Source organism: Apostichopus japonicus, chromosome 13 (assembly GCF_037975245.1).
Source record: "Apostichopus japonicus isolate 1M-3 chromosome 13, ASM3797524v1, whole genome shotgun sequence".
NCBI classification, from domain to species: Eukaryota; Metazoa; Echinodermata; class Holothuroidea; order Aspidochirotida; family Stichopodidae; genus Apostichopus; species Apostichopus japonicus.
This window is the reverse complement of record NC_092573.1, coordinates 4639849-4651906: the sequence shown is the minus strand read 5'-3', so window position 1 is coordinate 4651906 and position 12058 is coordinate 4639849. Positions and strand designations below refer to the sequence as shown.

Here is a 12058-nt window from a genome sequence, read left to right as displayed (position 1 = left end):
TACACCGCGATATGCAGGACGTTATCCTGACCCGGCACTTCTGGTGCATACATAGACTTTCCCTCGTGACAATAGTATTCAGTTTAACTTCGGCACTATTTATAGTTGTTTACAACTGACTAGGGAGGCTACCATTTTTAGCATTTCCTTTCCTCGTATACGACGTGTAGTGTCGAGTCGTTAGGTGGCTACTTGTGTAGCTGTAATTTGTATACTGTACTGTGGTTCCTTTTTAGTAAACGTAAATAAAAAATATATACTAAATTGATTTACAAAATATAGAGTTAGGTTCATTGCTCTTTTCGCGACAGCCAGATTTTGTTTACGATTTTTTGTATTATTATTATTATTGACGTATATACAGTTACTTAATGCAAGATATTTAAGTAGTATGTCATAAATAATTATTTAGAAAAATACTTCTTAGTACAGGCTGAATTTTGAAACCACCTTGAACATTCAAAGATTCCAACATGCAAAGGAGTTGGACCAACCATATTTAATAAACGTTACGTCAACATCCTATATGCAAATAAATGAAGAAGAAAAAAAACCTTATACATTTGTGATCTAATCTAACGCGTTTGCAATGAATTTCAATATTTGTCAAGGAGAACTGATGTTCGGGTTCATCCTTGCGTAACCGAATGTTCATTTTTTTTTACTTGTTCGCAGAATTTCTTTGAACGATGGTTGAACAGTATAAAAGTACACGTGATCAGGTGAGTTGACTTAAGATTGCATTAACCTTGTCGGGAAGGAATTACAGGTTTATAATAACGTCTCTTCGTGCATTGCATTACACGATGGTCTAAACATACAGGTTTGGTACAAGTACATGTACTAAATGAACAGTAACACGATCATGATGAAACTTTGTCCCATTGGCAGAGATCAAGAGAACGAGAATAAATGTCGTCCAAGTTACATAATATAACGTCAAATATGTATAGTATAGGCAGCTTAACTGTGAAGAGTTAAGAAACAGCAATGATAATTACAATCGTTCACTAAATACAAACCCTGACAAATTACTTTGTAGGTTGATATCCCACTTTTAATGGGGAATTGTTCTTGCTTCAATTTATCACGAACGCTTCTAAATAAAAATAAAAATGTGTAAGACATATTTGGAACCGGTGAGGTAATGCCTAAGTAGTTCTTGGGTCCTTTCCTAACTCCCGAACAGTAATTAGAAGCGATAGTTGTCATTATGCGCTGTTTTATTTGGTAAAGACAGCTTTGTTGAGAATTTAACAAAAACCGTAGTTTAAAATGTGTTCTTCTGTTGGAAACTTAAATAAATAATAAATCAAATAGTGCCGTTTTGTTGAAAAAGCAAATCCTGAAATTTGTGATGCAGAATGCACAGAGAGTCTACTTTCTCGGACGGTTTGGTTTTGATTTTATGGCTCGTTCTTCAAATCAAAGCCATGAATGGCCTATGTCTCAATGCAGCCCTTTGAAATGTTTGCCCCCTCCCCTAGATTGAGCTCTCTTTCGCCGTCTCTGCCCTTTGATCTTATTGACTATACTTCGAAAAAAGTCAATGTTGGAATACCAGATCGAGTTGTCGGTTAATGCTGCGATGGCCTCACTTTTAATGTTGACAGCGACGAGAAGCTCTGAGATTTTAGCTGTACAGTTCAACCGCTAAAAATCAAGACTCCCACAATTAGCTGATTAAACACATCATTCGACTTGTTTTAAACCAAAACAGTATATAAATATATATATATATATATATATATATATATATATATACATATATATATATATATATATATATATATATATATATACACACACATATATATATATATATACACACACATATATATATATATATATATATATATATATACACATATATATATATATATATATATATATATATATATATATATATATATATATATATATATATATATATATATATATATATATATAGGACCAGCTATAACCGAGCTCTTAACACGTCACGAAGTCAAGAAGGTATTATTTTTGACGAAACAAATTCCAGCGCGGATACAGCCTTGTTAATCAACATTATGATGATATACAGACTCACAAAATATAAACATTCGACGTTGGGTACCGTATGTATTATTCAGATACTGACGTCAAAGACTTCTTTTAATACCTTCATGAAACCAAAAATAAAATACAAATTTATTAACAAGAGTATGATTTTGCTGTTTCTCTTCTCACATCACTAGAGAAGCAATTATGAACATTTCCTAGGTTTTCATCAACATTATTTTAATAAAAAAAACAAAAAGTTTGGAGGGATAGATTTCATCGCCTGTCATTATTTGCAGAAGTAAAGTTCTTATTGATATTCTTCTGGGTTTTCCATCCATTAAGGACCTCTGGCAAACCACTCAAAATAATAACAATTTAAGCAAATCTTGTCAACACAATCCGTAAAAATATATATATTGAACAAAAGCAGAACTGATGTCGTCGTAAGAAAGGCAAGTTGCAGGAAGTAGAACTATGTGCAAAACGTTCGAAATCAAGCACAGATTGAGCAAAGTTGAGCAAAAGTGGTGAAAGTTCAAATTTGAGTTGACGATGGGATCGGAGATATCTAATAGGAGTTTCTTTTTCTATAAAGCTAGCGAATTTTCATATTTAATCCGTATATTTTATTGCCATTTTATAAATACAATAATAATCATAATCATAATCATCATCATCAGTTACGATTTATTACCCAAAAAGATAAGTCGTATCCGGGACAGTGCCAGTCAGAAAATAATTTCTCTTCAAGGCTGTATTATAATTACGTTAGGCTAATAAATGTTATTATTTCGCTTTTCACCTCCGCTATAGAAGATATTTGAAAACCACTTCTATATTGGTCTTTCCATAGGTGGCCTCCGAGTTGTGTAAATAAATACCTATCACACGGATGCAGGATGGCGTAGGAAGGTACTTTTGAGTGGGGGGCTGAAGACTGATGGCCGGCCTGGGGGAGAAGTCTAAGGGGAGGGGGTGTCCCCCTCCCCTTTGGATTTTTTTTTTTGCATTTCCAGGTGGCCTCAGATGCAATTTGGTGCAATATAGCACACTTCAACACCCACTCCATTTTGTAAATAATTTTGCATTTTCACCTGGCCTTAGATGCAATTTGGTGCTCCAAATGAGATTTTTTTCTCATTTGGAAAGTGCAGCGAAGTCAATGTTGATTTTAAGGTAATTTACAGAAAATGGTCTGTGAGTTTGGTCAATATTTAACTAATAATGCCAAAATTGATTTACAGTCTACTGCATGGTATAGGTGATGTTATTATCCGTGCACCAAAAGGAAGTTAATTTAAGGATATTGTTCATGAGAAAACAAATCAGTTTCGCCAAATATGGTGCAAGGAAATTGGATCATTTATTATTCATCCAAACACGCTCAAATCAACACATATAATTTAGGAATGAAGCTGCATTTCGTGGAAACTCTCGGGTTACAATGAAAATTTAAAGAGGAAAATAGTTAATCAGAGTCAAGAAAATATGAAAGCTTTCTTTCTTTTTTCTTCTTTGGTGCTGGAATTTAAACGTGTGACCCGCCATATATAATCCGAAGTACGCTCTGCACGCTTAATTAAAAGAAGACCAGTTAATGAACGAATGATCTCTTACAAGAATTACTTTACACCCTTTCGTTTTTTTTATGTTGTGTGATACGTGATAGACTTAACAATCCAGCAGATTATTTGGTAGTGTGTAAGTACAGTACAGTACACCAGAATATAACGTAAATCTTGCGGTGACGGAGGAGATGGTAAAACCAGCTCTACTTATTCTGTTGTTTCTTAGAAATTCTCGCAAGTGAAACATGAAACAGGCGAATCTGATAGAAGGAAATGTTAATTTTCCGACAAGTTCAGTCATTCAAGGAGCATCACGGCCATGACAATTTTTTTTTGCCGTCTTCCTTAGAAGCACCATCATGAATGTTTCGAAGCTTCTCAGTCTGTAAGGTTTAATAAAAAATAATCTGAAATTCATTGTAATTGAGTATATGATCGATTCGTTATTTTGGAATTAAACCGAAAGACATTAACTTTCGCACTTTGATTGAACCTATCAGATTTTAATAATATAAATCGCTGAGTAATGTCAAGCCCTTGTTAGAATAACCCGAACGTTTTCTCAATAGTGCCAGTCAAAGGAGGAATTTCAGAAATGAAAAAACTCAATTTAAGTATCACTTTAACGGTATATATATATATATATATATATATATATATATATATATATATATATATATATATATATATATATATATATATATATATATATATATATATATTTATATAGATATATATATATATATATTTATTTATATATATATATATATATATATATATATATATATATATATATATATAATATTTATTACATATATAGTTTAAGTATCACTTTAACGGTATATATATATATATATCTATATATATATATATATATATATCCCAATTATTACAGTATATAATTATTATAGGGTCAATTTAAGTTAAGCTAAAGATGAAGGCACAAATAAGGTAATCATCATTTATAAGACAATTGATTAATATCGAGCTAAAACGTATGAGTAGATATCTGATATTGGGTGACATTTATCTATTGTGACGTGACAGTTAACAGCATATAAATATTTGAATAAGTGTCAGCACACAAACAACCGACCAGATTGAATTGAGAATCATCATTAACAAACTAAAAACACAGGGGAGTGAAAATTGAGCAACAAAATCTGAACAATTAAACATTTGGTGCTCTATTTTCTGCTTAGCAAAGACGATTCATTTCATATTTTCAGAGCAATCCTCCTCGTCACATCTGTCTTAGAGCAGGGTTTACGTAACTGAAAGCATTCTCAAATTTCCCGAAGATTCTGGTTGTTATGCAGAATTGTTAATTCTCAGACACATCATTTTTGCAGTGCAAACTTGACATATTGAAGCCTGGATTGACAAATCAAAACAACATGGGACAAAAAAAAATCGAGTATTTGTGTGAATCGGTTATGGTTCTAGCAGTGACAAAAAAAAATCGTTCGAATATAAGAAAAAGCATTGGAGGACCTTTAAACTTTTAAATGTAGATAATATATAAGTCTAATTTTAAGACAGTTCCTATTTTTATGAGAGAAACGTGCTTTCTTTCAGATTGAGTCGTAAAGAGCAGAATAGCGACAACTTGCTTAATGTCTTGTTATTTGATAATGTCTAGTATAAATCCGTTCAACAAATAATATCAAATTATCGAACTAATTAAAACATTGAAATTTATTGGAAGAAGTTTATATATTTTAAGGACCTTCCTCTATGTCAGTACTCATGTGTCACATTTAGCTTCTTATTATCACTATAAAAAGGTACTTATCTCGTAAAAGATTAGTATGTTTAGGTTATCATGTAGCGATGACGAACACCTATAAAAGGTTGAAATTTACGAAGTAAGGGGGAACATCGTTTCCGGAATTTAAAGCTGTAATTTGTGTTTGTCTTATAAAATTGGCCCAAGCCATGCATGCATTTGATATGCACGCTTTATTGGATACCCCCCCCCCCAATATATGTTACTAAAGGATTTTTTTAATGGTTTCAGCCCTATAATTATTCTTAATTAGTAAATGATAAATTGTTTAATCAGAAACAAAAATTCGTACCAAAAATTACGTTAACGCTGTATTTTTCATAGGTAAACGTCTGGAGTTTTGACAAATACTTACATAGCTATACTTCCTGCATATAGTGAAATATCAAAGTACTTTCCCAAATGCCTCATCTTTCTTATAATCTCTCTGCATGCATGGAAGAATTATGGAACACGAAAATGATCAAAAGATGTAAATAATGCTCTGAAATATATAGGTGTCCTTACTTTAAACTATTATGTCCATTCATGTGAGCGATATAACCTGAAGTGTGTAGTTAATGTGAATACATAGAATTGCATATTTTTAAATTGATAAACTTCACAACAGTTAGTAATGTTCAGTCAGCCATATAGGACGTTAAAATACTCGCCATATGTGACGATATTCTGTTAGATGTGAATATGCATTACCTGATACCCGTATGTAAATGTGCTTTTTATGATCGAGTACGACACACTCTATACAGGAGCAACATGAATATTTCAATCAGCCACATATCATTTAACATTGTGGAAATATCCTTCAAGACATGGACATATCCTTCAAGACACGTATATATCTTTCAGAAAACCTTCACCTCGGGGGAGCCTTTTGGCGTCCCATACTACGTACAACCAGAGAGTTATATTCTGTTGTACAGGCATAGACGACTACGGGAAAATATACATTATATGGGAGTTTAAGGAATCAACGGGTTGAACGAAATTCCTCAACCTTGAACCTTGACAGGAAGTGATTAACTGTCCACCTTTACCGGCTGAAGGTGAAGGTATACCTTCCTTTAAATTTGAATAATTAGTGTTATCTTTATTCATGTAAATTGTTTTGCTTTATATGTGATCTAGAACCGTTGTTTATATACAGTAGTGGTATATTTATAGTTATCCATGTCAGAATACAAAGCCAAGATTATTTTAAAAACAATCGTTTTAATATAGATCAATTAGGATGGCAAACTGATCATTTCTTGACAAATCCAGCACCTAGATCTAATCAGCAGGTACTTATATTCGCCCCTCATTTTCTCATATTTTCCTCATCTTCTCTGCAAGTGCCCCAAATGACTTTATAATTAAGCCCAATCGTAGAGAGGTTTATCTAGAGAATATAAAAATACAAGTAACCTTGTCATGAACGATAAATTGTTTTATAAAGGGTTTTTTTTTAGAAACAATATATGTTTCCATTGAAGTTTGTTAATGTGACATTATTTGGAATCAGTGTCGTTGCGGATTGTCGACATTGTAACCAAATCTACAACTATATAATTATGATTGGAATCGATCAAACTAAGACATTCTTTGTTTTTTGACAAACGAAGTTTAACGAGCTTTTATTTTGATTAAACACACTTAGTCACAAAGAGAAATATATAATATTTTTAAAACGTTGTATTTTGATTAAACTCTGAGGAAACATACAAAATGTATGAGTTTTCAAGAATAAATCAACAAGAAGATTATAATGGAGAAATCAAAATCTTTAGAATACCATTTACCGTTATAACATCACATCAGACCCCCTTATACTGTAATTCACTCTACAGAGCCAGTCGCCGAGTTAGAGTACATTCAATCCATCATATCTATATGAGTTAGGGACAAGATAATGAGATGAGGTTTCCATTGATAACGTGGAATAGTTTTCTTCCACATTTAATATTCACAATATCTGCTATCGTCTCAACTAATTCTCACATATACTTCGCTCTGTCCACCGGACACAGAGCACTCTGCGCCAAGATAAACACCAAACATAAAACGCCAAGCTCATTACGATGTAAAATATATATATATATATATATATATATATATATATATATATATATATATATATATATATATATATATATATATACATACATATATATATATATATACATACATATATATATATATATATATATATATATATATGACTGCGGGTTGTATTTAAATACAAATCGAAGTTTGACCTTCGGGTGAATGTCAAGTATAAAATTTGAATTTGCAAACGTTTTTCAAAGGTCTTGAGCTCATGTAGAGAATTCCTTTACCCGCATATATGTATAATTGGATTTAAGCCTTCATATCAGGCCTTGCATAAGCATGTTAGAATCAATTTAGTTTGAAATGATCAAGTCCAACTACAGCTTTGGCGATGATTAAAATCCGTTCATCAAATTCCAAGCTATTACCGTAAGCAGATATTTTTATCAAATGAATAGACTAGCTTCTTGGTATGTCTTGTCACGCCTTCTATAGTGTATAGTAATGTATATAGGGCTATGTGTTTCCTTGAGAAGCAAACAGGAGTCTGTCCCTCTCGGTTTGGATCAGGATATTTGGTTATATATTTTTATCTACACTTTCTACGGGAAACAGTTTTCTTCTTCAGGCGGGTAATTCATTTATCCAAGGTTTAATCGTGACAGGGGTTCTATTTAGGTATGATAATCCTTCAGAAAGTTTATTATGCTTTATAAAGGTTACTCTGTATGTATAAATATATAGTTTACATTTTATTATATGAACTGTCGTGTAAACTATAAAGAAGAAAGCTATGCAAAATTTCACTACATTTTGCATTTTGAATACTGGACAGTACATTTCTGATATCAAATATTTACCTGATACTAATGATCAAATTTATTGGGCACTTTATTCGAATGAGTCGCCCAGTGACACCGAAGCGAATTACTACAGCAACGCTTAACGTGTTCCCGTTATGTTTCTACAATAATAAGCATGATCATGTTTTACTGGAATCTAGATAGAAAAATAAATGTCAAAGAAATTCAAGTTTCGTTCTATAATTCTGAAAGGACAATCAACTGATTTACAAACCGGAAGAGTATCTTCTTGAGAGTATCTCGTGGCGTCTCAAGTAGCCTTATAGATACAGAGAAGAATCAACAATTGGACAAGATGGGACCGGAGACAGTGCCCTTGATGTAGAGAGCTTTCAAATTTAGCAAGCCTAAACATGGGAAAAGAGAGATTTTGGACAATATCCACTGCGCATGCACTGTATACAAACACATTAACTGCGCATGCACTGTATACAAACACATTAACTGCCCATGCACTGTATACCAACACATGAACTGCCCATGCAGTGTATACCAACACATGAACTGCACATGCACTGTATACAAACACACTTTGTTTAACGTTGAAGACATTGTCATTTGGTTCAATTACTTCCAAAGATGAAATAAATCAAAATCAATGTACCGTTAGATCTTTATATCGCATTTTGCTGATGTTTTCTAAACACAGGATAGGTGAGCACAATTCACAAGATGCCGAACTCCAGTACCTTTTTTATTTAGTATACCCTTTCCATTTTCCCTGTTCTCATTGAAGACATTTTAAATTAATACATCAGATTAGTTGCCAAAGAGAGTGAACTAAAAAAGGATAAGTTATAAAGACTTTGTCAATCCGACTTTGACGGCCTCTTTCGTTTCTCCTTAGGTCTACATTGCCTACATGACATTGAAGCCCCATATCACATGGTTTGGTACATTCGCAGCTACATATAACGTAAATATTTAGAAGCCACAATGGATGAAATTAGCCGATATGAAAAAGAATGGTATGCACTGGCATACACTACTGGGGCAGGGTGCTGTCGTAGTCTACTGTCGTAGCGTACTGTCGTTGTTTGTATTGTGGTAGTATATTTCCGGATAGTACCCCCTCTCTTAGTGTAATGTCGTAGTGTAATGTGGTAATGTACTAAACACTACCGTTGTCGTTGTGTACCATAATAATGTACTGCCGTAGTGGACTCTCGTTGTTTGTATTGTGATAGTATATTTCCGGATAGTACCCCCTCTCTTAGTGTAATGTCGTAGTGTAATGTGGTAATGTACTAAACACTACCGTTGTCGTTGTGTACCATAATAATGTACTGCCGTAGTGGACTCTCGTTGTTTGTATTGTGATAGTATATTTCCGGATTGTACCCCCTCTCTTAGTGTAATGTCGTAGTGTAATGTGGTAATGTACTAAACACTACCGTTGTCGTTGTGTACCATAATAATGTACTGCCGTAGTGGCCTCTCGTTGTTTGTATTGTGGTAGTATATTTCCGGATAGTACCCCATCTCTTGGTGTACTGTCGTAGTGTTTTGTGGGTTAGTGTACTAAACACTGCCGTTGTCGTAGTGTACCAGCATAATGTACTGCCGTGGTAGACTGTCGTGGTGTATCAGCATTCTTTTGGTATAGTTGTGTTGTCAGTCATAGTGTAATGTCGTATGGTACTCATTGTATTCTCTTGTTGTGATGTCACTGTATAGGGTTTTCAAGTAGTTCAAGAGAGACCGAATTTCTGAACTGAATGTATGTTTGTTCTTTGAAGTCACTAGAGAACAAGATATACCTGTAAATGCCCCCTGCACCCCACTAGGGCATTGAAATACATTCCATAGAAATGGAATTCATCTCTCCTTTTTGTGTTCTTTAAAAACTCGCCCCTTATCGTATTGTAGTGTTATATAGTGTTGTTGCAGTGTATACTGCGGTTATAGTGTACTGTCGTACTGTATCGCTGTAGTGTACTGTCGTAGTGAACCGTCTGCATATACTGTAGTAGTGTGCGGTATGGTTGCTGTATAACTAACTGTTCAATTATACATAGACACACAGAATTTGTACAACTTTTGAAAAAATTCCATCGTACCTGTAACAATTATCAAACTGCCCCTCCCCCCCCCCCCATTCACCGGTGGAATAATCCAATCCACGATGAAGGTTATCCCATGCATCATTAATTGACAACAAATGTGAATTGCGAAGAAAATTCTTCGTCCCAGTTAAAAAAACATGTAAGATTACTTATAATACGTCGTACTTAGCTTCTGTAATATCTAAGCCTTGTGTTTACAGTTCCCTTTCAACATGGCGTGTCTTTATGCTGACTGTCTTGCCAAAAAAAATGTTACGTAAGGTATATAAAGCTTCGAATACATCCAAACATGTTTTTGTTGTGTTCTTCCATCGTTCATAATTACATTTCGATGAACCGTCATTAAAATACTGACATTATTAATGATAAATTTAGGTCATTATGATAACAGAATGTGTTATCGGACGATTTGCTGACAAAAGCAAACGTTAGTTGAGCGAGTGTAACTCAAGAAAAGAGTCTGTTTTCCCACTTAATACCTCATCAGTCTGCACGCCCCCAATTGAGTGAAATTTAAGCCACGGCTTGTAGAATATTCAAGGGGCTTAAGGAAAGACAAGTGTTCCCTAGTCTAAGCCTAGTGAGGTGAAACACCTCTTCTTGTTACGTAAAGACATTGAGGAAAAGAAAGAAAATATGTCTGTAAAACAATTCAGAAAGAGACAAGTTAATTTGCTGTTCGACTGCTGTCAAACTTGTCGTTATTCACATGAAATTTAAGATCTGAGCTCTTGGTATGTATGATGTAGTTCCTTGTATCGACATGTCTTTGTCAAAGTCAACGGGATATTTCCCTCTTAGGTTTGTTTATATCATGTTGTAACACTTCAGAATGTGTTTGCTGAAGGGCCTAAATAGCGGATGGGTCTCGTATTTTACCATCTAAATGTACCAGTTACCATTGGTTACCTACCCAACGTTCACCAGTTGTCCATATCTAGTCGGTATGTATTGGCCAACCTTGGGAAGTTAGTAGCCAGGGTGATGTTAGCAATCACGGTTAGGTTAAAGCTACCAAGTGATGTCAGCAATCACTGTTAGGGTTATAGCTACCACGGTGATGTCAGCAATCACGGTTATTAAAGTTATAGCTACCACGGTGATGTTAGCAATCACAGTTATGTTATAGCTACCACGGTGATGTCAGCAATCACGGTTATTAAAGTTATAGCAACCTCGGTGATGTTAGCAATCACAGTTATGTTATTGCTACCACGGTGATGTCAGCAATCACGGTTATTAAAGTTATAGCAACCTCGGTGATGTTAGCAATCACGGTTATGTTATACCACGGTGTTGTTAACAATCACGGTTAGGGTAGTTGCTACCACGTTAATGTCAGCAATCATGGTTATTGGAGTTATACCTACCACGGTGATGTCAGCAATCACGAATATTAAAGTTATAGCTACCACGGTGATGTTAGCAATCACAGTTATGTTATAGCTACCACGGTGATGTTAGCAATCACAATTATTAAAGTTATAGCTACTTCGGTAATGTTAGCAATCACAGTTATGTTATAGCTACCACGGTGATGTCAGCAATCACAGTTATTAAAGTTATAGCTACTTCGGTGATGTTAGTAATCACAGTTATGTTATAGCTACCACGGTGATGTCAGCAATCACAGATATGTTATAGCTACCACGGTGATGTTAGCAATCACAGTTATTAAAGTTATAGCTACTTCGGTGATGTTAGCAATCACAGTTA

At 34.2% G+C, this 12058-nt stretch overlaps 1 protein-coding gene across 1 annotated transcript in view; it reads left to right on the top strand.

Moving 5' to 3' along the window:
* Positions 1–12058, top strand: part of LOC139979016 (uncharacterized) — a 184308-nt gene that overhangs the window by 166164 nt on the left and 6086 nt on the right. The window contains exon 5 of the mRNA XM_071989653.1: positions 676–722. Coding sequence (XP_071845754.1) covers positions 676–722 — 47 coding nt within the window. The remainder of the gene's footprint in view (positions 1–675; positions 723–12058) is intronic.